Consider the following 26,393-nt stretch of genomic DNA (forward strand, 5'->3'; position numbering starts at 1 on the left):
AAGGGCGGGAAGTGGGAAGAGTCCACGGGTTCAGATCACAGCCTAACTAGATCGTCAAGGAATGATTAGATTGATGAACAAGATCCTTGGGGGCGACACGTCTGAAGGGGCGGAGCTCGTACGATTGACCTGTTGGGAGGGGCGTCGATAGCAAGGACGAGATGACACTTCTGGGTTGGCGAAGGCGGGAGTTTCGTCACGTGATAACCGGATACGACTGTGCCAAGACTATACACCCAGGCGGCACCTCTTCTGTGGCTGGCGGCTTGTCCCTCGTGACTCCGATATGTTTGAAGGGTATGTTTGGAATGAGAGCGAGGGGATTCTTGCTGGATGGTGAACCATGAGTATGTTGGCCAACAATTCGGTGAAGTTTTGATGCTGGCAACACCAACCCATCAAGATACGGTCATTCACTCTACGCATTCACTCTATAAGAATATCCGCTAATATTATTCAAGCAGATGATTCGAGAACCTCTCGGGTTAATATCAGGGTTGCTTTTTGATATCTACTAACTGTGGAGGCAGCTCAGGTTTTGAAAGCTACTACATGTGTAGAGCCGTGGGGATCAGAACAAAGGGGGTTGGGTCACCATCAGCTTCAATGCTCGCCTATCCCGAGTACTAGCTGCAGCGTATCACCCGAAAGTGGTCAAGCTACGACCAATTTAGAATGTTTTGCGAGTAGTAGCTGTTTCGTAATTTATTTGATAGCAGCGATCACAGTACTTATCTGGGGTCCTTGAGGGTGCCTCTGCTAGATAGTTGAATTGTATTGCGAGCATTCGCCGGTGTTATACCTAGCATTATATAGGTAAACAATAGTGGGTATTAGCAGGCCGTATCTGGACAAAGATTGGAATCTTATAGAATACTATTCTATTTACTAAATACCATTAGTGGTACTAGTAGTGGCTGTTTGCTCTATCTCACGTCTCCTACTGCACTACTGATACTGCTCGTAATCAACTATGATTCATCACAGCCATGAATTAGTTGATAGTTACTCTGTGTGCAGAGTGAGCACCGGTTTGAGAATTCCGGCCCTTTCCACTATTCGCCGGCAGTTTGTATATCATTTCTAGCTATAGATTTGATACCATCGACGTAATAGGCTGCGGGGTAGTATATTTTTGATTGCTTGATTGAATGATGGATAAGGAGTAGCTTTATGATTGGCGCATCAGTACCAACTGGCAACCTCTCTTGTGTTTCCTTCACACTATGAATATTGTTATACCCTAGTTGGTTACAGTAGACTTAATCCAATTTTTAACTGATTTTATTGGTGCAACCTAACATTGTCTTCTACTGTAGACTGTTTTGCCCCGCGATTTTGCCGGGCCGCTAACAAGGGCTTGAAAGTATAAAAGCGACTACTAGTAGTAGTCCATCTCCAACCACATCCGCACTATCGAGACTATCGATACTATCGCCTACCCCAACCTCTGAAAACCCTAATGGTAAATCCCAAAAAGAAGCGCCTGTGTGAATGACTTACTCCCATTATTGCCCAATAATCGACAGGTGTCGATCATGAGCCCCACCCCCTGTATTTGTCTCTGCTACCACCACACGGGCTGAGTTACGAATGGTCTGGTCAGCTGTTCTTCCTCCCCATTTTGTCCCCGCCAATTATCGCCACCGAATTTGAAGAAGAAAGAAGAGAGAGAGAAGGAAAAAAAAGGTCCTTGATGCAATTCCAAGCGAAGGTGAATCCGGGTACATGGTGCTGAAAAATGGAAGAGTGAAGAATCTGACGAGTCCACGCGAATACGTCAAAACAAAAGTACTGCCGATCGGCTTACCTGGATGGGCCTGCAGGTACGTAGCCGGTTGTGTTGGCAAGGGACCCAGTAGGATGGTGGGATCGGTGGGGAGGGGGGTAAAGGTGTCCATAAAATGCCGTTGTCAACATCAGAGCGCAAAGGGGGGAAAACAGCCGGACAAAAGAGAAGCCAGTCCAGGGGTCCGGAATGGAAGCAAAACCCAGGCCCATGATAGAGGGACGGTGGCACGGTGCAATGCGAGTATCAAATAGAGGGGCGAGGCTAATTCTCGGCGGTCACTAGTGAGGCACCGGGTACCTGAGAATTGGGACGGAAGACGGGGAAGGGCGTATAGTGGACAAGGGATCTCCGTCAGGTATTGGGGCCGGTCGTACATAGTATGTACATACATACCCTAGTTACTGAGAACGGAGTAGTTTGATACTGTACTCCGTACGGAGTTATGTAGATACCAATCTGTATCTTAGGGGATTATACGGAAAATGGAGTAGAGCAGGTCTTTGCTCGACTTTTGGCGGTGATAGATCTCACTATACGAGTCGAGTGGGTGAACTAAGGTGACTGCTCCGTGAATGTGTGTACAGTATAGAATACAGTAAATCACGAAACAATCGGTATAAACTCGGCAGCTCAGCAGGTTCAACCAGGATCGACCCCAACGCTGCACGTGTCAATCAACGCACGCACCGGACGGAGACCCCGGCGAGGATCTCTCGGGTTAAGATGACCCCGCTAGAGGGGCAATACAGTAGAGTCAGCTGGACAGAGAGACACTCTCCTCTGGAGGATAGTTCTACGGAGTCCACGAGAAGGACCACTAATGAGTCAGAACTTATTGCAGCGAGTAACTATAATGTTAAAGGATAGGAGAGAGCATATTGAATGTATTCTTGGTCGAACTCATAGATATAATAACCAACACCTCTAGTTTTATAGTGAATTGTAAGTTCTCCGTAGTTGGTCACTACTAGATGTGTGGTATAGATGTATAGAATACTGAGTTTCGCCCGTTTGCCTCTTGCGGCGAGACAATCTGTGGAACGAGTGGCTCCGGCCCGGGTCTAATGGGAAATTGCCTCGATTCGATGATGTCAACAGTCTTTTTCTTTCCCACATTTTTATAGAATACGAGCTCCTCCGAATCAATTGTTCCCTTTTAAAGACAGGTCTGAAGCCTCATCAGAGTCCGAAGTACCCGAGAACATAAGTACCGGTATACAGCAGAAACATACAAAAAGTGAATACATCCGTGAACCGGTTGATGGAGTACACAAATCACCTCGACTCCATTACGTGAAGGAGCTAACTCCCCTTCTGGACTCGAGTGGATACACTTCAATACCACTGTGATCCAGGGGCTCTCTTTCTCGCGCTCTCTCTGTCTCTGTCTTTGCCTCTCTCTTTTATTATCTCTCTGTTCATTTTTACTCTGGTTCTTACCCATTTCTCCCATCAACTTTCATCTTTTGTCTATTCATCATCTTTTTTCGTGAAACGCCGGATTGGAGGGGGGGTTCTGCAGTTTTAAAGACTTCCTCTTGAATCATATCCCGTCTCTACCCTAGCCCTTTTCTGGAAGGGCCAAAAAAATTATCTTTTTTTTTTCTTCTCTAAATTTCCTTCACAGAAATTTGGAGTCTCCGTTCCGATTACACTAAAAAGAATATTTTCCGAAAGCCGCTTGGATCCCTTCGGCTTTTCTATTGTCAATTTTCTTTGAACTTGCCCTCCCCTTCTTCATTTCCACCCCCCACCTTCATCAATACTCCAAGACACACCACTATCAACCCTCGAAAACTACCTGCTTGATCAACACTTCATTATATTCAATTTCATCCGTCACGCAATAACGGACATTGAAGAAACCAGACCAGAATCTACTTCATCAGTGCTTCCAAGAGACAATTATGTCTCATCGTTCATGAATACCGCCCCAATTGCACTGCGAGAATGCGAACAGACATCCATCTTGAAGACGGGGATAATTCAATGCGCTTGAATCGGCGATGGACATGATGTCGTCAGGGACGGCCTCATTTGCCGCCGCCGCGTCCGGCTCGGATATCCATTCCAACCTCAGCTCGACTTTCGCTGCGACCTCTTCCTCGTCCTTAGGCTCATTAACCGACTACTCCAACTACCCTCTGGCGCGCCAGGGGGACCGCACCTATCTTCGCGATCCGGAAAACCTCTACCCTCTACCATGCGACCTCCCCGAGATCCACCGCCAGAGCTTGCGCTCGATGATGCTGCTGCGTGTCTTTGGCGGTCCATTTTGCAATCCCCACTTGGCCAATCGTCCGCCCAAGCGCGTCCTGGAGATCGCTTGCGGGTCCGCCCTGTGGTCTGGCCTGTGTCATGAGTACTTCACTCGGCGCGGACAACCAAATGTATCTTTCCATGGCATCGATTTTGTTTCCCTCGCCCCGGATCTACGCAAGCAGGGCATGAACTGGCAATTCAAACGGCATGACCTGAGAAAACCCCGTCTTCCCTTCCCAGATGACTACTTCGACTTAGTATTCATCAAGGATGTGGGTATGTGCCCATCCAGCCCAGCACAACAAGCCTCAGGATTAAGCGAACCCCTCCGAGTCTTGAAGTCCGGGGGAATATTAGAAGTTTGGGATTCAGATTGCGTGTTTCGTTCATTGCTGCCCAACCCAGCACCCGCACGCAAGACATCTTCCAAGGAGCAGGAGATCGCTGATCAGACTGCGACATATACATTTTCTTCCGCCACCCCATTCACAAGGGCACAGAACAAGTATCTCGTGGACTACAATTCCTGGGTCGAGAAATCATTTGACCGCCGAAAACTCACGGCTTTGCCATGCGCGACCATTGGTTTATCATTCAATTCAGAGGTGGATTTATTGGAAAATATTGACAGTCGCCGAATCGCCATTCCGCTTGGAGAGGTTCGATGGGAACGAGAAGGCCAAGGAAAGGATTCCAAGGGCCGCGCCCGAAAAGCCTTGACTCCAGAGCAGATCTCCATTCGACGTACTGCTTTATTGACTGTCATTCAGATGATTGAAGGGTTGGAGCCCATGCTCATAGAAGCCAGTGGAAAAGGACGTGATGAATGGGACCGATGGTGGGCAGCAATGACCACCGACCTTTTCCAAAAGGGCGGCCTCGCTAGTGGCGAATGTCTTGAAGTCAGCGCCTGGTGGGGTCAAAAGAAATAAACAGAACCCTGTTCCAAGAATCGATTCCGGTGTTTTCGGTGGGCGCAATAACAAAAAAAAACAGTGATCATTGATTGCGCTTCGTATTGGTGATACCCCACTTTGTGAATTTTTTATCTTCTAATTTATATTTTGCTGGCTTTTGTTTCCGTTTGATTCTTTTCGGGCAGCATTTCAAATCATGGAGCGGCTCATTCCAGAAAAGATCTCCGCGGACTGGCAAGGCGTGTCATGAAGTCTCATAACGCTTCTTCAGTGTTCGGTATCGCTTCAAGTAGTACCTATTGGTGATCTTGTCAGCGATGATCAATGCTAGCTTCCAATTTTGTGCCCAGGAGATGAATGTGGCGATCGTATGATGCTATGATATATGATGACAGAAATATGTGGGATCATGAACTTGTGTCTAGACCCGATGTTGTCCAAAGGACAGAAATGTACAAAAGAAAGACCATGGTTTTGAATTGATTATTCGTTGAACAACCAAAGTGAACTCAATCATAAGGGGACGAGTAATTCGGCGTATTTTGATAAAGAATGGGAAATGGAATGAATCCCTAAGACTTAACAACTCATACTTACAATGCTTCAACCTCTGATTTCAAATCAATGTTAGCATTCTGGAAAGCTCACAATGACCGGACCGGAACAAAAGTAGTTCAAGTTGATAAGGCTGGCTCACCCTTCTTTACGTATTCGGCACGGGCAATGCCCTTTCGAATCTCATTCTCGTCGGTAATATGTGCTTGTTTCGAAAATGCACGATGGAGTCTATCGCGAAAATATTGATACCCGAGGGGATACTCTCGTCCTAAGAAAAGGAGCTCTGTTTCATTGATCAGTCTACTGATTACCGGCGTCTTGATCCACGTTCCATGCTTAACGATAGCGTTGAGGCTATACCTTTATAAACAGTAATGACTTGTCCGCGTAACTCGGCCGTCACCATTCTCTTTTGATGGGTTGTGATACTGCTGGGCAAGGTTAAGTGATGAATGCGGAGAAGTTGCTGCGAGAGCTTGAATCTCATTGCCAAGGCCCCGCAGACAGCCGTCTCCGCATCACGTGCTGTCCATCTACAGACCATACAAGAAGTACATCCTTTTAAGTCATTTTTGAGTGGTACACGCTTGTCCAATCTGAAATGTACTTAGGACTGGGAAGGTTCTGTCAGATAGTGCTATATTACCTGTAAGTCATTCTCCGGTTAGTATATCATCAAGATTTCTACAAACTATCTACTTGGCTTGATTATGCCTACATCCAATTTGTTTAGGTACTAATTGGGGTGAGAACGAAAAGACAGGAAAGGGGGAGCTACCGCGTTAGCTTGAGCTATCACAAGTAATAGTTATAGATACAGAGGAAAATGTGCATTCGGTTTCGACTCCATGGGTGACGTCCAATATTAAATGGCACATGAGTCTCAGGTAGCGACTTGAAGATACCCCGAAAATCCGAACGTAACACCACGTTGAAGCTTGACACTTTCCTTTCAATTCTCTTGCTTATCCCATAATTACACCATATTACCGTGTGGTGCCGAGAATAAAGCAGTCATGGCCGGAATATCTAAGCAGTATTCGAAACAGGAAAGGCAGTGCATGATTTCATAAAGATGGGGACATGCGTCAAAGAACGATTAAGGCACAAAGTTCGACCAAGAAGTTCGTGGAACTGCGTCAAAAATATCAAAGTTGCAAGCACATATTTCGCGAATTCTTTGCACACTTGCCCGACGATGTATCCTGTATAGTACAACGAGGCGGGCCGACGGTAATTGAACCAACGGGGCGGGGTTCTACCCGAGCCTGGCCCAAGCTTCCGAGGCTGCCCTACCGTGATGTCCCCAGTCCGCGATCGCATTGTCCTATCCTAGCTGCATCCTCTCAAAAGTATCGCCCGTCATGATACCCCGGTCCGCTTTAAACAGGCAGCTTCCTTGCTCCCACTTGCTGTTGTCCTCTCGCCGATTACTGTCCGTGTCATCCCCTGCACATAACGCCAGTAGCTCAACCTCGGCGAATCCTCCTGCGCGACCCCATGGAATTGATCCACGATGGCTTACTATGATGAAGCGACGAGTCGGGAAATGCATGATGTTCGGTCTTAAACCGACACAGGTGAATGATGCAGGACATATTCTCCAGCAGTTGGCGCGGGACTGGAGAGAATTGATTGCTGGTAGCGAAGGGTTCTTGACTGATGAGAAGCGACGGGGCTTGTATAGACATAACGTGGTTTGGGGCGAGATGGTATAGTCCTGGACACTCAATTGATATTATAGAGATACATGATCTAAGTTTTGCTGACATATACGGTATTTTCGGTCGAACAGGACGTCATGGTAAGTCGGATGACCCTTTACAATTACAATAGGCGCATTGGATGCGCTAGCTTTCCGAAGAGGCTGAGTACATACTGACACTTTCTATAGGGTAAGATTTAGATTTTTTTTTTAAAAAAAAGATTTCAAAATAACTGCGTAGCTTGGCTAACCGATATACTATCACAATAGGACATGTCAACAATGTCAACTACGTTAGATACGCCGAGTCTGCCCGTGTGAACTGGACACGTAATATTGGAATACACATCGACCAGACGAACAAGAAAAAGTGGCTTGCCTTGCTTAGCTCAACGGGAATTGGGTTGATTTTACGAAGCATAAAGGTGGACTACAAGTTTGTAAGTTTATGGTCACAATCCGCCGATGATAGATGGAGTTAACAAGGGCGCTGCCGTAGCCTATGAAATTTCCAGACAAGATCTCTGTATACCACAAGCTTGTACAGGATCCATCTTCATCTCTATCCTCGCAGTCGGCCTTTTACCTGCAAGTGATGATCATGTCAGAAAGCCGACAACGTCCTGCTGCTCGTTGCCACGAGGATATTGTGACTTATGATTATCAAAGGAATCAAAAGACGCCCGAGCTTCCACCATTTATCCTCAACCAGTTCAAGCACATTTGGGAACTGCAAGAAGAGGCAAAGAAGAACTGTCAACAGCAGATTTTGGATATAGAGAGTAAAGTTCGAACTCTCGAGTTAGAAAGTTGGGATCGCGAGGACGCAGTAGAGGATACCGGCTCAGCATGATTCTAGACTTTAGACAAAGACTCGGGGCACCATTTTAAGATTGTATATACAGTATTGACATGCGCCATAAAGATCCGATACATATGAGGTCTACAAGAGATGCACCGAATGCATAAATTCAAGTTGTTTCCCCACATGTAATTTGCGTCAGCCTCATTGGACCGGCTATATGGCTTGGTCTCCAGACTCTGACAAGTGCCGACATTCCAGCGTAATTTCATAACCTCTACCCCACCACCTTTGCAAGATAGCCTACTTGTAACTGTAACCTCGGAAAGTGGGCTGTGAATCGCAGTGAAAGATGCCCCCTCACGTGTGCAGTGAGTCGAAGTGCCATAGAGATCAACATCACCTACGTAGCAATCGTAACATCAATAAATACTACTATACAATTGAACCTTCGTGGAATCATCTTTACTAGTAGCCATGGTCGAAGGAACCCGGACTGAGCATCTCGCAACTTGGGCTGCCAATCTCAGGTATAGTGACATTCCTAAGGATGTGGTCCAGAAGACAAAGGATTTTTTCCTCGATACATTGGGATGCGCTATCGCCGGGCGCCATCACCCAGCTGTGAATGCCATGGCTCGGTTTGCAGTTCAAATGGGCCCCTCCAATGGCAATAGCGAATTGATCGATGGTGCACTGAAGTTCACAACTAGCCCGGCATTTGCAAGCCTTGTAAATGGAGCATCAGCGCATGTAGTTGAACAGGATGACCTTCACAATCGAAGTATCATGCACCCGGTAAATTCAATCACGTTCTACGAGTTGACTGCTATGTGAACAGTCTTTATATTCTAGAAAAAGGCTGATATCTCTCGAGGCAACCGTCATTTTTCCTGCGGCTCTCGCTGTGGCGCAGGATCTGAATTCTAGCGGAGAGGAATTTATTACAGCATGTGTTGTTGGATACGAGGTTGGCTGCCGCGTGGGTGAATATCTGGGTAAAAGCCATTATGAGGTAAAGAATAATTGAACCAAGATTGTCCGAACGATGATCCATGACTAACTCCATACAAGCGCTTCCACTCGACAGCAACTGGTGGTGTAATCGGCGTTGCAGCAACAACAGCCCATCTTCTTAAGCTTAGCCCAGAACAAACACTTTCCGCAATTGGGACAGCTGGAACTCAAGCCGCAGGACTCTGGCAATTTCTCATGGATGCAACGCACTCAAAGCAAGTCCATACCGGAAAAGCTTGCTTTGACGGCATCTTCGCCGCGTACTCTGCCCGCGATGGCCTTCTCGGGCCTCGTGATATTCTTGAAGGCCCCAAGGCAATGGGTGTTGCTTTGGTTCCCGGAGATACGAACCCTGAAGCAATTGATGAAAAGCTTGGTGTCGATTTCGAAGTTTCTCGCTCTAGTTTCAAATGGCATGCATCCTGTCGTCACACTCACCCTAGCGTGGATGCTCTGCTAAACCTCATGGAGAAGAATAATGTTGGTTTCGAAGATATCGAGTCCGTTGTGACCCGTACCTACCAAGCTGCCTTGAATGTATTAGGGCTTAGCGGTAGAGGAGAAACCGTTCACCAAAGCAAGTTCTCCATGGGCTTTGTTCTGGCCATTGCAGCAAAGAAAGGACAGGCAATGATCACCGATTTCACCGAGAATGATTTGAATGATGCCTCACTGAGGGATTTCCAGAGTCGGGTGACAATGGAACTTGATGAAGGTATTGATAAGGCTTTCCCTGAGAAATGGCAAGGGACTGTTATAGTTACTTGCAAGTCAGGACAGAAGTTCACACAATCTGTCGCATTTGCAAAGGGAGACCCCGAGCTTCCTTTAACGAGGTAAATATATCCAGAAAATCGATTGTGAATATGCTCGGTGCTAACGCTATTAAAACACAATAGGGATGAAATCGAAAGAAAAGTCAGGGCTCTTGCTACCTATGGTGGCTTTACCAATTCGAGCAAGGTTGATCAGCTCATTAAAAGAGCATGGAATTTGGAACACGAAAACGATATCAGGGGTTTTGTCTTCGCATAGATCGGTGAACAGTGCTAGGTTCGTATGTGAGAGTCATGCCCAAATGTTAGTCCTAGGTCAAGATTATTGAAAGCCAAAGGCCAGGCATGCTAATGGTTCATATTGAGAGTAGCGATGTTCACATGCAATAATAAATAAAGTGTTCATGCAAAGGAAAGAGAACTGTCTAAAAAGTCAAGCTCCAAACGCCATCAATGCCAACTGAATAAACAATCAATAAAACTAGTTTATAATGCAGGTTTCAACTCCGGATCTGCATGCAAATGTGTTGAACAGGGTATCTCGTCTCCAATGTTAGGCAAATCCAATGCATGCATGACCGCAATGAAAGATATATTCAAGTTTCTCTTGACTTGGGCCGAATGGGAAGGGTGGTGGAAATCCTTGGTTTAGGGGGGCTCTGCGACCTGAGGGACAGCATCGGCATTGCTAATGTCCTTGTCGCCTCCCTCATCCAGTCCCATTTCCTCCTCTTCGGGCCCCGGAATGGACTCTGCAGGGCGAGATAGAGCTTCTGAGGCCTGGGAGATATAACTTGCGCCAAGATCGGTACCGTCTTCGCCGCCTTCGAGGTATTCGCTACCCTCGGCGTCACTCACATCCTCGTCATAGTCTTCTTCATCGGCGTCCTCCTCTTCATCGGGAATGTCATCATCTTCGACATCTTCGTCGTCGTCGTCGTCATCAACAACATCATCATCCTCGCCCTCGTCTTCGCTATCCGTGGTAGAAAAGGCATCCAAGTCTTGCGGAATGTCACGCCAGTATGTAAAATCAGTATATTCCTCGCCGCCGGACTGAACCAGAAGGGTGACAGGTGGAAAGAAATGGTCTAACAGCTCCTGCATGGTCACATAGCTGCTCTTATATTTGTTCAGACTGAGTAAGTCGAGTGAAACCTCTGCATTGGAGTTGATCGTGAAGATACGTGTCGAAGGAATGTTCACAGATCGATAACTCAACGCATCGGTCAGACGATTTCCGAATCCTGCATAAAATGGATTCTCCTTTCCGCAAAATAGGTTGAGGATATCGCGCAGACATGCCATTTTGAAGACTTCTGGCTTTCTTAAATAAATTTCTCGTCTTAGTGCAGCCATCGTCCGATCTGGACTGCAGATGACTGGGCCCTTTGGTAAACGATAGCCATCCTGACAGACGCCATAGAGGTAGGCGCGAGTGGTATCTGCTTGCCCAACAGATCGGCTTGTGAGATACATGATGTTATAGCCATTGTTGACTATATCAGTGTATAGTTTGGCTACGCCTGCATGTGTCCAGTCTCGCCCAATCATGTTAAGAACATGGCCTAAAGCGTCCGATCTGCGGAAACCAGTTAGTTTCGTTCAAAGTATATCAAGACAGGTCAACATACTTCGTAATAGTTCCGTCAATATCAGAGATCACGATTGGTGTATTGCCACTCCACAGATACATAGATGCAGTACAAGTGGCTTTGTTCACACTGAATGACATGGAGTTTGGACCTGGTTTCAATTGCAAAGCCTTGAGCTGATCACTTGTTAAGCGCAGGGTCTTGGCGTAATTGCGAGTCTCAACTGCAAATGAATCGTGCAAAGGTGAGTGAGGGGGCGTGGGGAATCCAGGTTGAACATCAGATTTGGTTCGATGATGACGCGCTGTTATTGATGGGTCCAATGTGCTATGGTCGCCCTCGCTATGATAACCGGGATCAGAGATTGCATCTTCACTCAGAGCCGTGTTAGGTCGCATTGAATTGATAGTGGCCCTCCGATCTGCTGCCTCCTTTGCTTCCTCGCTACTATAAATCCACAGGTTACCATGTTCATCAGCACCTATAAGGGCACCGATGTCATAGCTCCCTTCAAGTTCCTCCGCAAGGATCTTGCGAGCGAGGATTTCAGCACGAAGTGCATCCTCTTCATTGCTTTTGTAACCAGTCATGTCCAACATGAGGTCTCCAGTTTCATTAACATGGGACGGAATGTTTGATCCCGATAGTTTCTTGGACAAGGAGATCGCCCGGTCCATTGCTTCCTGTGGAGACACTGGAGGAGGACTCCGAGATCGATCAATTTGCTCCGCATCATCTTCGGACGTTGGCTCCGCACTCGCCATGGAAGTTCGATCCCCCGGGGTGGTTAGTGCCACGCTGGTTGAGAGCATGTTCTCCGACATTGAGTGATCAAGTGTAGGCTTAGTGTGAAAAGGCGCGGCGTGGACAGCGGTAAGGTCCGATTCCGCCGGAGACCGTGATAAAGGCGTAATTGTACCTGTGATGAATAACTGTTAGGAGCAAGCACTGTAAAAGAACATCGAGTGCCGATATGATACCTAAATCTGTGGTTGCCCGCGACTGTCGCGAAATTGGCAAATTCGGTGGGGTCTTGGTGCCTTCAGATAGGGCGTCGCTGCCCGACTTTTCTAGATCTAGATGTTCGGGCTCCTGAAGGGACGATTCGAGATCGTTTGCTGGAACATTCGGACTGCTTGCAGGAGAAACCAGCGGCGAAGTTTGCAAAGATGCCGGAATATCATCCGTTGTTTCGAAGACGAAGAATGCTTCCCCACCTTCTCCCAGTTTCATCGCATAGTCTTGTTTGTTCCCGTTGACTTTGAATTCTACCTTCTTTTCAAATGGGCGCAAGAGCGAGAACTTGCCAAAACGAACATGAAACGGCGAGCAAGCGAGGGTCCCTTCAACGGATAATGTCAGCCTAGCCACTCATTTATAGAAGAAATATGGATGATCACTCACCATCTTCCTGTTCGATCACAATCACATCGATAGCTCCGCTCAACGTAGCCGGGTTGATAGAATTCCACGTCTTGGAGACGGAACCACCGAGACTCCGAACGTACTGCATAGTGCCAGAAGGGTTGTACACCCTAGGCACAGTTCCTATGATATCTAACCAAGCTCAAAGACGAAAACGAGTGTGGATGGCGACAACTAGGCAGCCGATCAGCAGGAGGAGGGGAAGTTGCAGGTCCGTTGAGAGTCGGAACTTGGAGGAATCGCCGCCGCCAAACGGCCCATGTGACACTCAGCTAACAAGGACCAGGTGCGTTATCACCGCACAAGACGTATGGCGGAGGTAAGGATATGAGAAGATAACAATAATGAGCCCGAAGGAAATGAATGACTGGCCCTATTTTCTGCAACAAATTAAACTGGGGTCTCCGGATCCGTTTGTGTTCATCAACATTTCAACATTGCTCAACGTTCCTTAGATAAGCCGGCGACCCTGCCGAGGTCAATCGCGTTGGGGCTTTCCCCCTTTTGGGTTAGCGGCCGATCGACAGCCCCGTGATCGCACTAGCCCATTTTGGCTTGTCAATGTACCTTCCACTAGCGGAAGGAACAACAATATTCCGGAGAGTCTCCCGCCGGAATTAAGCATCTCGCTACTTACGCTTCAAAAGCCGTCCACGTTGCCCGCGTCTATGGGTATTCGACGCTGGGATGTATGAGCCACTTTATCTCGCATTTGATGCCTACCCAACTGTCGTTCCGCGAGTGAGGGTACGAGGCGTCATGGCTCTCTTCCTGGCGGTCTCCATTTTATGGGCCTTGATCTGGTGAGTCTTCAAAGTGCTATATGCCAAAACTCCCTGGTCTAATTATTTTGCTACTCTTAAAGGCTTCTTTACCGCGCCTGGCAGGTTTGCCAGACTTCAAACGATGTTTTGGTCGAGAAACTGGGCCTCGATATCCCACCTCCGCCAGAGGTTACGCTCGAGGAGATTACGGCTCGTGAAATACGTCTTGCTTGGAAGCAGCCCGATTTTCATAATTCCATACATAAACATATTATTCAAGTGAATAATGTCAAAGGTATTTTACAGTCTCATCGCCCATCGACAAGTCGATTGCCGCCCGCATTCAGTATACTAAAGATTTCTCTCAGTGGGTGAGTCAAAACGAGCGGAAACTGCTGTGGCAATTTCGAATCTTGTTCCCGGAAGTATCTATCATATATGTGTTCTTTCCGTCAGCGCTGCAAATTTTCAGACCCCGAGTGCAATCCTTCATGTGCGGACGAAATCTCTTTCGTTGGCCCGGGCCCAACAAGACATCACCACTGGAGGTCCAACAATTCGAGCGTCAATCCCAAGGTCCACGGTTGGACTGCCAGCCCCCTCTGCCCCGGTCATGTCTCGTGAACATAGCGCTGGCCAATTACCCGGCAAGCGACCCTCGACTGGTCGAAAGCTTTCGCCCGCAACTGGTCCAACGGACACCACACATGGAAATTCAGACGAATCGTATAGAGGATCATCGCGAAACAAACGAGATGAAACTTTAGATCAACTTGCAGACCGGCTCAAATCCCTCCAGCAAGAGAATGACAATGTCGAAAAGCAAGCAACAGAGGAAGAAGACGAGCATATTGCCCTGCTGAAGGATCTTGAAAAGCAGCGCGATGAACTGAAGAAGCGTGTGAAAGAAAAAGATGAAGTCAGCGGAGACTTGAAGAAGCATGTTTCGAAACTTGAGAGCGTCAATCGCAGCGTCCAGGGCGAAAAGTCTAAGCGCATGAGGCTTCTTCAGCAGAAGGAAGCTGAGCGCAAGAAACGCAGGAATGACATTGTGCGATGGCAAGAAAAGGTAACCCGCATGACTGAAGATGCTACACAAGTCAAGGAAGAAAAAGCTCGCCTAGAAGAAGACTCTAAGGCCCGGGCTGATGAAACCCGAGAGAAGATTCTCAAGGAGCAGACAGATATGAAAACCATCGATGATGAAATTCAAGACAAAGGCGGTAAAATCAAGAAGCTCGAAGAGGAGCGACAAGGTGTTCAAGGAGGCGACAGCGAGGATGGCAAGGAGCTGGACCGAATTGACAATGAGCGGGCCCGACAATGGGAGATCAAACTTGGAAATCTACATGCTCGTTATGCTACTCTTGTGAATCTTCACGCCCAGGCACAACAACAATATCAAGAAGCCCAAGAACGACTGAAATGGCTCACCACACAGCAATCTGGTGGCTCGGGATCGTTCAATTTCCCAGCTTTAGATCTTGACATGTCCAATACCGCAACCATCCGTCCCCGTCGCCATCGCAGCTCTCTAACCAGCAATGTCTCTTCTCCGGTCAACTACTCTGGAGTCGAGTCGGGCTTCCCAAGTGGTATCAACTACAATCCACCTACCACCAGCTCGCCCACATTCCCACCGATCTTCAACATCAACAACGGCATGACGCTCCCAGGTCTTTCAGATCCGCCCGAAATCATGCGCTCTGATATGGAGACGTCATTCAGTAATCCGCAAATGAGTCCACGTGCCGACGCCCTGCTACCATCCGATCTTCTCGGCGACGAAGAGTCACCCGAATTCCCGAGGCCTGTTACCCGGCCAAGATTCTCGACCTTGGAATCACCGCCTAACCCTCTAGATGGGTTTGGTCACGGCCATGGCCCTGTCTCACCCGTGTCATCAGGGAGTAGGCCTGGTAGCATATTTGCCAGCCCACTTGAGACCCACGAAAGGCGGGATTCGGATTCTCAGGCCATGCATCTGTCCATTGCCGGCGAAGCCCCGAAAAGTGCATCTCGCAGGCTTTCTGGTCTTTTCGGTTTGCGGCCTCGTGGGAAGACACTGGCCGACGAACCACCGATGCTGGGTACACTGAAACCAGGTCAAAGCCAGTCTTTCCCACGCAATGTTGATGAGCTGGACCCAATTGGTTCACGCCGTCGAAGGCTGAGCTACACTGGTAACTGGGCCAACGCCATGTCACTGTTTCCACGAAGTAACACAACTGGCGTGACAAACGACAGCTCTTCTGACCATGCACCCTCTCGGCGGGCTGCTTTTTCGAGTATATTTTCGTCGAGCAAGTTTGGCTTTGGTGGTGCCACGAATCGTGGAAACTCCGATTTGAGCACTGGATACAACCAGTTCAGTCCCCGACATGATCCCATTGATCCATCGTCTCTTCTCGGTGTTCGTCGTGGCTCTCTTTCGCCCCGGCCGTCGTCGACCTTTTCGTTCGACAATCAAAACCAGTTTCCTCATCCTTCGACAGACAATCGCCACTTTGGTTGGCCCTCGAATGACCAGACTGGACATCGCAATAGTCCACTCGGGTTAGATTGGGCATCTCCATCTACGTGGTCCAGGGCACCATCTCGCCGTCCGTCCATTCAATACGGATCCTCGGGTCATCTTCCTCTGGGTCTAACAGGCGAACCGGATTTTGTTGATGATTCGTACGATCGTCAGCTCCGGCCGCTCCAGGCCCCGATTGGTACTCGACCATCATCATCCCATAGGCCGATTACCCCGAAACTGAACCCTGCAGCGCCGTCTTTCATGGGGATCTTCTCGAGCAAGAAATCAGACAGAGGCAAGGAAAAGGACAACGAAGGCCCCTTTGACCTTCATATGGGCGATGGTTCCCCTTCCGAACCACGCACGTCTCGTGATTCACGCTCTCTTTCTCATTTCACCGGCGACTCTTACGAATCTCTAGAGCGCTTGCCATCGGGCACGTCAGTGGATAATGCGTCAAAGGAATCCTTCATCCGCAAAATTACTCGCAAGGGAAGCTCGAGCAAGTTCAGCTCCTGGAAGGATCGCTCTGGTCTGTTCTCCAAAAAAGGCGACTCTTCGCAAGGAGACATTGATGAGGATACTGCCAACGAGGCTCAGTTGGGCAAGAGCATTGACAGCACTGTATCTAGTGTGCCATCGGCCGATCGATCCACGCGGAGCAGCCTTGGCTTCTTTTCTCGTAAATCCCGCCGGTCCGACAAAGCTAGCGAGACCAGCGAGCGAGCCGAAGAAATTGGCGACGAAGAGCTCCCTGAAGTCGCCGAAACATGATATCCACAGTTCATTAGTTTTTTTTACCTCCACTCTTTCGTCTTTCTTATACTCTCTCATTGCATACATACATACACCGAATTGGGTCTGAGTTACCCGAGCGTTTTTACAAGACCTCATTTCCAATGTCTTCGAAGTCGTTTGTAAATCCAGCTGGCAATATCACACGTCCACTGGCATTTGGGTACTAGTAGTATTTCTCTGGTAGCTAGCATGAAAAAACGATGCAGCCAGTGGTGTCCCGACAAGTAACATTGTTCAGTCCTCCCAGGCTTTAAATGATGCTCTACGCATTATCAAAGTCTACGAATCAAGAATCCCTATATGTGTCTTGACATCGTGACTACTATCTTCGGCACTCATTTCATTGCCTAGGTACTGCTAGAATGATACACTTACTACAAGTAAAAGGTAGGACCACGGATAGCAGCAATTAAATATAAAAGGGTGTCCCTAAGGTAAACCCCTGATACTGATAGTCTACTGCGGCAAGCGATGGGTATTTAGTTGCGTGCGACGCTAATCGGGTGAGCCTCAGTGTTGTACACGAAGGTATTCTTGCCACCCTTCTGGACTTGCCATGCAGCATCTATCAAGACGAATTAGTGAGTTATTATTTAGAAAGGGACTTCGATAAACATACCCTCGGAATGAGCGAGATATGAGTACTTCATGACCTCGGCGAAGAGGAAACTCTCTTGGTTGTCGTACTTGGAGCCACCGTTCGCCTTGTTGACGTCGGATACAGCAGCGAAACCAGAGTCGGTACGGCAGGTCGAGTTAATTGCAACGAACGCATTCCAAACCCAGTCACGGTACTAAGATAATGTTAACCATCTCTGTTGGGCACTGGTAGCCAGGGGAGGTAATCGGATCTACTGTTCACTTACAATTTCCTTTCCAGTAACGCGGTGCGCGTAGTAAAAACTTTCAATCACCTCGGGGCGGAGGACGTACGAACCACTACTGATATAGAAGCCAGCTTTTTCATAGAATTCTTTCTGGTCACTGGGGACCTTCTTTGGGTCCCAGCCCCACGAGTCTGGGCCGATCTTGGTCAGAGTAGAATTGTAGGTAGCCTCACAGCCGTCAACAAGCTCCAGACCAAAATCAATGAAGTCCTGGCGGTCCAGAACGGTACCGCCCAGAAGAAAACTACCGCCATCGAAGCAAGTCAGGTGCTGCGAGCTGAGATCATAATTCCCGTTACTGTAGGAAGACAGGAACGTCAAGTCCGGGCGGGACTGCGGGTGCGACTTGAGATGCTTGATAGTCGACTCGGCTGCCAGGACCCAGCGATCCTTGTATGTCTCAAACCGCTTAGGGTCGTACACGTACATCTTGATCAGGTACTCATAGAATGAATCGTCACCTCCATTCCAAGAGACTCTGGAGTCGGCAAATTGGCCATCGTTGATATTAATCGAGCTGCCTACGAGACCAGGGAAAGGCTCGCTGCTCGATGGCTGCGGCTTGAGCAGATAAGACTCGGCCTTCTGGCTTAATTTGGCATACTCTTCATCACCTGTCAGATCAGAAAGACGAGTCCATTCCAGAACCAGTGTGCCAGTCACAGCGAGGCCATTAGTGGTTGCGCCGTCATTTCCGTGCGAGGTGATGTTGATGTTATTATAGGGGACACCCGAAGGGGTATCGAAAGCAAATTTCAGAACATCGGCCAGGTTTCTTGACTGGTCCAGTAATCCGTCAATGAGGTCTTGGTTATCGACCAAATTCTTGGCAGGTCCCTGAAGCAAATCGTAACCCGATAGCATACCCGCCAAGTAACGAATGGTTGTTTCGAAAAGACTGACGGTATCCGAGGTCTTCGAGAAGTCAATGTCGGCGACATGCTCGAGAATGGCATTCACAACATCCGCTTTGCCCATAATCACGGCCGTGGAAAGCGCGTCAACTGCTGAGGCCCCCCATCCATTTCTATGTGAGGAGAAAGAAAGTCTTAGTTCGGACTGAATTGAACTAAATTAATTGAAACGAGCACACTACACTCACCTAGAGTCGGCATGACCATTGCTGACAGGAGTCAACTCGTCATGAGGGAAGGCATATTTCATGTATCCATTCCACGCGTGCTGGAAGGCTTCTTTGACAGCGTCGGCTTTGGCTTGGTTACTCTTAGGCTCACTTCGCAAAACAGCCTCGGTCTCGCCATAGGGATGAGCAATTGTCGAGCCCAACAAGCTCAGAACTGTCAGAGGGAATGACACTGGAAGACGCATGATAGTTTTGAGTTGGGCGACTCGAGATCGCGTCAAGGAATGGTAGGGTATAGTAGAGATATAAACAATAATAAAGGGACCCGTGAGGGTAGGAGAGAGGTGAATCGCAAAACGAAGGACTACCCAGCTGTGTGTGGGTCGATACGATCAATAAATGCGCGCGAGAGTCAAGAAGAGGTGGGATCAGGGACAAAAAGGACCAGAATGGATGCTGGAGGGAGAAAGACCCCCAAAGGGGAAGTCGGAACGTCGCATCGATCGTGTTTACTTTTCTCGGCGGGCCCTGCAAGATTTCAACATTATTTGTACACCCCCAGCTCAGCATTGCACATTGCACACTGAACTACTGGAATTACTAGCGCAGACCGGAGTACACAAAACTTCCACTTTCTCTCCACTTTGGTACTTGAGATCTGCAAGGGCTCCACTATCCATTGGTCGCCATGGGAGGTCGGGAGAATGCAGTCCCACTGCTCGCCTTGTGGTGGCTCGGCTGATCCGTGATAAGTCTCCGCGCTTCTCAAGGATCTTCGATCTCTTCTCCAATTGATTGAATACCCCGTCCGTCTTCCAATGTCTTCCCGGGCACATCTATGTAATTATCAAAAGGACAGATGACTTGCGCAGATGATACAATAGGGGGTCAGTCTCTTGGAGTTTGGATCCCTCGGCGTTGCGCTAGGACATAAATCTGGTGCCCTCGTGCAGGTCCCTGTAACTTACCCCTCAAAATGTCTTGCTTGAGCCATGACCGCATGGGCTGACATGGCGTCACAATGCAGTTTGGAAGTCTCCCTAGCTCAATGAGACCCCCAAGACGGCCAATTCTTTTCGGAAAGGTCCAGGTCTCGTAGCTCACGGTAAGATGATGGGATAAAACTGATACTACATATGATGCATCTGTCTGTTAAGGGGTTCAACTGCTCTGCCGGCTAGTCGTGAAATTAACTACAAGGATTCACAGCGGGAATACCCATGCCAATGTAAAGACCGCGGAGACAGAAGTGACTAGCCACTATTGGTCAGTGGAGGGGTGCGTGAGATTAAATGGGTGACAGTCCGAGGTGTATAATGAGCACAACTCCGGAGTCACTTCGCATTTTATGACAAGCGACTAGTGATGTTCGACAGACGTCAAACGATAGTTTTAAATTAAACTCACAATGAGTAGCGGCTTTTACATCGTTAGTATTGTCTCAATATCCTCTTAGACCAGCTGATACTAGTATCCTTAGTAGTAACGAAATGTACAAATAACCTGACTGGCATCGACTAGCTTTGACTCTTCAATTAAGTAATGAGGATAGAATATACTATTACGACTCCAAGTAGTCGAATAGATTGCTATATTGACAAAAGGAGGTCTTCTAGTTATACGAGCTGCTCACTTCACTTGTGGTACAATCCCGGAATTTGATGGCCAACTAGTGGAGTGTGCCTGGCAGCATTCCATGCTGTGTAAACAACTTAACCTTTAAACTTGCAACTTAAATTATCGAGAGACGATGGAGCATTCTTCATTTGCGGTGATGTATCAGAAACACCTAAAGTAGCTAGATCACGGTAACCGGAGATCACATTGATATCTAGTTCCTGCTAGAAAGATCATGTACGTACATCCATGTTAACAGGTGTTAGATGACAATGAACAGTGGTTTTGTCTTTCGTGTCACTGTTGGACAAATCTCCTTGGTGTGGTGTGTTTTGCAAGGGCAACCTCTATTTCACATCAGTGCATATCGCCGCATGGCACAGAATCCGACTGACCGCGGGACATTTCCCTCTAGTCAACAACAATCCAGATTTTTGTAGACTCGCGTACTCCAGCTCGTGAAGGAGATATCGCTGGTCTGGAAGCTTGTAGCGTGTACATCATTACAGATCAGCGCATCCCGGTCAACATTTTATCTGGGATCTCAGAAGAAGATGATAGCACTGCTCTGATCGCCAAGAACTGTTTGTATCATGACCGGCCTAGCATCAGGAATCAAAGGGGAAAACAAGTATGAAATTCTCTACTACAGGATCTAATATGGCGCTATCAGTAGCTTCAACGTAATACTAACTACGTAGTAGTAACTACTAACATAGTTAATATAACCCTCACCAATGGGAAAGATTCCATACATGAGCATGTCACTTCTAGTTCACGTGTCACTAATATGATGAGCTAGAATGTATCATTCAATCGCCATCATAATGTTGGCAACATCATACCCATTTACTTGATGACTTGATGACACTATTCGATCAACTAAGAATAAAGCAAAGTGGAGTGCGATAATATCAGATCCCGCGATTTCGCGCCGGCAAGATGATTCAGCGGGGTGGGCCAACCAACGCGGTGGAAAAAGAAAAAGAGTCATCGCCTTCTGCACATTTTTCCTTTCGACAAGACGTGCCCTCCCCAACCTTTGCTGGGGATTTCAATTTCCTCTTTGGATTTGGTTCCATCCTCTCTGTCTCTATCATTCCCAATTGTATCTTGGATACATCTTCACCATGACCACTCCAATCCTTATCTCCTACCCCTCCAACCCCACCTCCGGACTCTCCCTTAAGCAGATCGCCTACTTCGGCCGCGTGCTAGTGAAAGTTTCAAGTGTAGCGGAGGCGGAAGATTTCTTGCGCAAAAACTTTCGCAATCTCGATGTCTACATTGATGCGACTGCCATCTCTTCGACTGGAGACTTGGTCGATATCTTGAACGCCGGCGCCGCCAAGATCTTCATCTCCCTCGACCAATTGACTGCGCTTTCCCAGGAACAATCGGTTCCATCCTCTCGATTAGCCATCTTCGCTCTCGCTGAGGCTCAAGTAAACACTCTCCAGCAGTGGATTGCCTCCAACGCCGCCGAACGGAACGAAGCCAGTGTCTGCACCAGCCCTGCTAACGTATCCGCTGCCGCCACAAAATTGAACATCAGTTCAGACTCGCCCCGTTTGTACACAAGCTATGGAAATGAGACTGTTTCTGAGGAAACTATCAATCTGGTCACCCAGCAGGGTGCAATTGCTATTGTTGCCTCATCGGTCTTGACTCTAGAGCGAGATGCTGCGGGTCAGATCTCTGCTGGCAAATTGATTGCTTCGCGGGCCGTCACTGACCAGGCCAATGGTCTCTATGCCACATCCGTCACTGATGAGCGTGGTACTTGTCTCGGTATGGTCTGGAGTAGCGATGAGAGTATCGCTGAGGCTCTACGCACTGGTACCGGTGTTTATCAAAGCCGCAAGCGTGGTCTGTGGTACAAAGGCCAATCAAGTGGTGACGTACAAGAACTGATCCGAGTCGGCTTTGACTGCGATGCGGACTGTCTTGTGTTTGTTGTTAAGCAAATCGGTCGAGGTAAGAGCCCTTGCTATCTGATCACCCCCGATAGAATATACTGATTGAATCATTGTCAGGCTTCTGCCACCTCGGTACCGAGACATGCTTTGGTGCTTCCGCTGGTCTGTCTCGTCTCCAAAAGACCCTCCAAGCTCGCAAAGCGGATGCCCCTGCTGGATCATATACTGCTCGCTTGTTCAATGAGCCCAAGCTCGTGGATGCCAAGATAATGGAGGAAGCTGATGAGCTATGCCGTGCTACCACGAAGGAGGAGATTGCCTTTGAGGCAGCCGATCTTTTCTATTTTGCACTCACCAAGTGTACTGCGGCCGGTGTCTCTCTGGAGGACATTGACCGCAATCTTGACCTGAAGAGCTTGAAGGTGAAGCGGAGAAAGGGTGATGCTAAGGGTCCCTGGGCCGAAAAGGCTGGCCTGACTGCCCCTCAATCAAAGCCTGCCCCGGCCCCTGCTCCTGCTCCTGCACCGGTTGAGGATCGTACCACCCGTATTGAAATGAAGCGTGTGGTGACTTCTTCGACCTCTACTAAGGAGGTTAGTGACTTCCTCAAGCGTCCTTCTCAAAAGTCCAATGATGCAATTGTTGGTCTTGTGAAGCCCATTATCCAGGATGTCCGTGAGAACGGCGATGCTGGAGTGCTCAAGTACACACACAAGTTCGAAAAGGCTACATCCTTGACTTCTCCCGTTATTCACGCTCCTTTCGCTCCGGAGCTCATGAAATTAACCCCTGACGTCCAAGAGGCCATTGATGTGAGTATTGGTAATATTCAGCGATTCCACGCTGCCCAGAAGGGCAGCAATGATGCTCTCAAGATGGAAACTATGCCTGGTGTTGTTTGCTCTCGTTTCTCGCGCCCAATTGAGCGCGTTGGTTTGTACATTCCCGGGGGTACTGCCGTACTTCCTTCCACGGCCATGATGTTGGGTGTACCCGCAATGGTGGCAGGTTGCCAGAAGATTGTTCTTGCGTCACCTCCTCGTGCCGACGGTAGCATCTCTCCGGAAATTGTGTATGTTGCTCACAAGGTCGGTGCTGAAAGCATCGTACTGGCTGGTGGTGCCCAGGCCGTCGCAGCTATGGCCTACGGTACCGAGAGCATCAGCAAGGTGGACAAGATTCTGGGTCCTGGAAACCAGTTTGTGACTGCCGCTAAGATGTTTGTATCGAATGACACTTCCGCGGGTGTGAGCATTGACATGCCTGCTGGTCCTAGTGAGGTCCTTGTCATCGCCGATAAGACCGCTAACCCAGCTTTCGTGGCGTCCGACCTTCTGAGCCAGGCCGAGCACGGTGTTGACTCTCAAGTGATTCTCATTGCTGTAGACCTGAATGAGGAGCAGCTCCGCGCCATCGAGGACGAGGTCGACGCGCAGGCCAAGGCCCTCCCCCGCATGGATATCGTCCGCGGATCCCTTGACCACTCTGTCACCTTCGTTGTGCGGGATATCAACGAGGCGATGACCCTCAGCAATGAATATGCCCCTGAGCACTTGATCCTACAAGTTGAGGGCCCCGAGGCCGTTGTGGGGCAAGTCCAGAACGCCGGTAGTGTCTTTATTGGACCCTGGACCCCCGAAAGTGTTGGTGATTATTCGGCCGGTGTGAACCACTCTCTACGTAAGTCTAGATCTTCTCTGTCATGACCTATTTCATGTTGCTAACAAAACTATTCAGCAACCTATGGCTACGCTAAGCAATACTCTGGTGTCAATCTGGGTTCATTCCTTAAGCACATCACCAGCTCAAATCTGACTGCCGAGGGCCTGCTTGGTCTCTCCAAGACCGTTGAGACCCTGGCTGCCGTGGAGGGACTTGAGGCTCACAAGAGAGCTGTTAGTATCCGTGTTGCACAGATGAAGCGCACTTGAATATGGACTTCCGAAGTTATAAAGTCCTGGGTTACGAATGAATGCGCGATGATTTCCACATATAGGAAAACAAACCTCCAAAATAGCGAGGGGATCGATATATAAAGAATGAATACAAAATATCTCATAGCATCCATGGCCAGATTCAATCTGTTGTTCATATGCAGAACGAAAACTCTCGAAGCTGGTGTTGATCTTCAATTTTATTCATCAGTAACCACTTTGCGATAGTTAACTAATGAAATTACCCAATTTAGTCAGCAGAACAACTTCACAAATGTTGAAGCGCATAATGGTATTTAAATTTTTAACGCATTTACTGGGAATCTTTTCCAAATAGAATTATAAATGTTGATTACTATATAGTACCTCTGTAGAACCCGAATGAGATTGGTAAAGGGTGAAGTTAGTCGCTACTTTTAGCAGCTCTGCCCAATGATGTCACATATCCACATAATATTGTTCACACCACCAAAACCAATCATCGACGGGGGAGAAAGAGAGAGAGAGAGAGAGAGAGAGAACCGAAAGGTCAGATCATAAGGAAGACCCAATGTCATGGGCTTATTTTTGGACAAACTCCAGTGCGGTATCATATGTTATTGAACAAAAACCAGTATCTTCTTCCAAGACTCCTAAGCCATAGCTTTAAGATTTTAAATGCATCCGAAATACCATCCTGCGCCGGTTATTCAATTACAATTGGGCAACGTCATTCAAGATTGAGACCTCCTGGCCAGGCTTAAAGGCAGGTAGACCCATGTAAGGGCATCCATCGCAGCGGAATGCATCACCCAGAGCACAGCTACCACAGGATCCAGTCTTGCCTTGGACGGTAAAGTCCACCTCAGCCAAATCATCCGTCTGCAGCTTCATGACATTCAAGTTCTTATCGGCATTATCCCGGCGCTCCTTATCTTCTGCCTCGAGTCGGTCCGCGAGACCGCAAGTGCAGTCTTTACAGGCTCGCCGCCTCCGGCCAGTCTTCGGTTGGCATTCTGGCGCTAAAATATTGTCAGTGAACAGTTCAATAAAACAAAAATGATGATAACCCGATTTTATGGATGGGCTGTAGAAACGTACGCGGCATGATCGGTCTCGTAAAGTCTTCCTCGTCAATAAGCGAGTCCTCATTAATCAATTCATCGTCTTCATCCCGGTCGTGGTTGTTTCCATTAATGCCATTTGCCGTGAATCCAGTCACCGGCAAAGTCACTGGCGGGGCAGCGGCAGGAGCTGGGGTTGTCTTCTTCTTTTTGTTAAGGCCGAACTTAAGTGGGACAGCGGTGGCTTGTTCGAAATTAGGTTTTTCAAACCCATTGCCGGTCTGTACTAATCCAGCAAGAATTGCTTCCATAGCTTCGGAGGCATCCAGTGCCTTATCTTGTGTTTGGAGTTGTGCGCCGGCCTTCATGGCCGGGACAAGGGCGGTGTATACATCTCGAGTCAGAAGTTTCAAGGCCTCGGAGCGTCGTGAGCCATCGGAGTCGGTGACGACAAGAACAAGATCATATGTATTAGATGGAAGGCTGACAACACCAGCAGATAGACGATCGAGCATTTGCAGGTCGGTGGTTGCACGGGGGAAGGTGGAAAAGAGGTCTCGTAATTTCTCCTCTTGGGTAGCAATCGAGGGAGGGGCAAGGAGGAGGGTTCGGGAGGTGTTGGCTGGCTTGGGCGGAGGAGCCATATTGAAGTCGCTATCACCCGTGTCGAGGGTCACGAAGGAGGGAGCCATAATTGGGAAACTTGGATAAATGCAGGGAGGTCCGTCGTGAAGAGAAGAAAAGTGCAAAAGTGAGGGGTGGCGACATTTCCGATAAAAGATAACTTAGTCATCGGCCATTTATAATCCGCGGGGTGGAGTTGGTCCCCCCTCCTATCAGCGACCTCTTATTACGGGGACTTGCTATCCGAAATCGGTATACAATCACACCGACTCAGTCAAGGCTCGGATTTGTTATTGTCCCTAATGCGGGGCGATTATCAATGGATCTCGCCTGAATGGTGAAGGTCTTCAGCT

The 26,393-nt window shown here is 48.3% G+C and overlaps 8 protein-coding genes across 8 annotated transcripts; 5 read left to right on the forward strand and 3 right to left on the reverse strand.

Annotated features, from left to right (window-relative positions):
- Positions 1-3,798: 3,798 nt before the first annotated feature.
- N7469_010690 (class I SAM-dependent methyltransferase) lies at positions 3,799-4,986 on the forward strand (the record flags this gene model as incomplete). The annotated part of the gene is made up of 1 exon (XM_056649595.1): positions 3,799-4,986. The coding sequence occupies one exon, from the start codon at positions 3,799-3,801 to the stop codon at positions 4,984-4,986; it is 1,188 nt and encodes a 395-aa protein (XP_056496726.1).
- A 1,907-nt stretch (positions 4,987-6,893) lies between these two features.
- Positions 6,894-8,087, forward strand: N7469_010691 (thioesterase family protein; the record flags this gene model as incomplete). The annotated part of the gene is made up of 5 exons (XM_056649596.1): positions 6,894-7,241; positions 7,325-7,333; positions 7,384-7,424; positions 7,476-7,674; positions 7,734-8,087. 5 exons carry the CDS (start codon positions 6,894-6,896, stop codon positions 8,085-8,087), a joined length of 951 nt encoding a protein of 316 aa, XP_056496727.1.
- Positions 8,088-8,513: 426 nt separating this feature from the next.
- Positions 8,514-10,088, forward strand: N7469_010692 (MmgE/PrpD family protein; the record flags this gene model as incomplete). Its single annotated transcript, XM_056649597.1, has 4 exons — positions 8,514-8,834; positions 8,878-9,051; positions 9,111-9,889; positions 9,953-10,088. 4 exons carry the CDS (start codon positions 8,514-8,516, stop codon positions 10,086-10,088), a joined length of 1,410 nt encoding a protein of 469 aa, XP_056496728.1.
- Positions 10,089-10,477: 389 nt separating this feature from the next.
- On the reverse strand, positions 10,478-12,937 carry N7469_010693 (putative lipin Smp2; the record flags this gene model as incomplete). Its single annotated transcript, XM_056649598.1, has 4 exons — positions 10,478-11,411; positions 11,464-12,343; positions 12,405-12,767; positions 12,829-12,937. 4 exons carry the CDS (start codon positions 12,935-12,937, stop codon positions 10,478-10,480), a joined length of 2,286 nt encoding a protein of 761 aa, XP_056496729.1.
- A 671-nt stretch (positions 12,938-13,608) lies between these two features.
- On the forward strand, positions 13,609-16,908 carry N7469_010694 (Fibronectin type III domain protein; the record flags this gene model as incomplete). The annotated part of the gene is made up of 3 exons (XM_056649599.1): positions 13,609-13,652; positions 13,715-13,908; positions 13,982-16,908. The coding sequence occupies 3 exons, from the start codon at positions 13,609-13,611 to the stop codon at positions 16,906-16,908; spliced, it is 3,165 nt and encodes a 1,054-aa protein (XP_056496730.1).
- Positions 16,909-17,411: 503 nt separating this feature from the next.
- N7469_010695 (glycoside hydrolase family 47 protein) lies at positions 17,412-19,148 on the reverse strand (the record flags this gene model as incomplete). Its single annotated transcript, XM_056649600.1, has 4 exons — positions 17,412-17,497; positions 17,552-17,726; positions 17,799-18,846; positions 18,922-19,148. The coding sequence occupies 4 exons, from the start codon at positions 19,146-19,148 to the stop codon at positions 17,412-17,414; spliced, it is 1,536 nt and encodes a 511-aa protein (XP_056496731.1).
- Positions 19,149-21,650: 2,502 nt separating this feature from the next.
- Positions 21,651-24,370, forward strand: N7469_010696 (histidine biosynthesis protein HIS4; the record flags this gene model as incomplete). The annotated part of the gene is made up of 3 exons (XM_056649601.1): positions 21,651-22,497; positions 22,557-24,119; positions 24,177-24,370. 3 exons carry the CDS (start codon positions 21,651-21,653, stop codon positions 24,368-24,370), a joined length of 2,604 nt encoding a protein of 867 aa, XP_056496732.1.
- Positions 24,371-25,066: 696 nt separating this feature from the next.
- N7469_010697 (uncharacterized protein) lies at positions 25,067-26,108 on the reverse strand (the record flags this gene model as incomplete). The annotated part of the gene is made up of 2 exons (XM_056649602.1): positions 25,067-25,374; positions 25,454-26,108. The coding sequence occupies 2 exons, from the start codon at positions 26,106-26,108 to the stop codon at positions 25,067-25,069; spliced, it is 963 nt and encodes a 320-aa protein (XP_056496733.1).
- Positions 26,109-26,393: the final 285 nt, after the last annotated feature.

Source organism: Penicillium citrinum (assembly GCF_028827155.1).
Source record: "Penicillium citrinum strain IBT 23319 chromosome Unknown utg000009l:1.0-4274883.0:1.0-4276374.0, whole genome shotgun sequence".
In the NCBI taxonomy this organism is placed as follows: Eukaryota; Fungi; Ascomycota; class Eurotiomycetes; order Eurotiales; family Aspergillaceae; genus Penicillium; species Penicillium citrinum.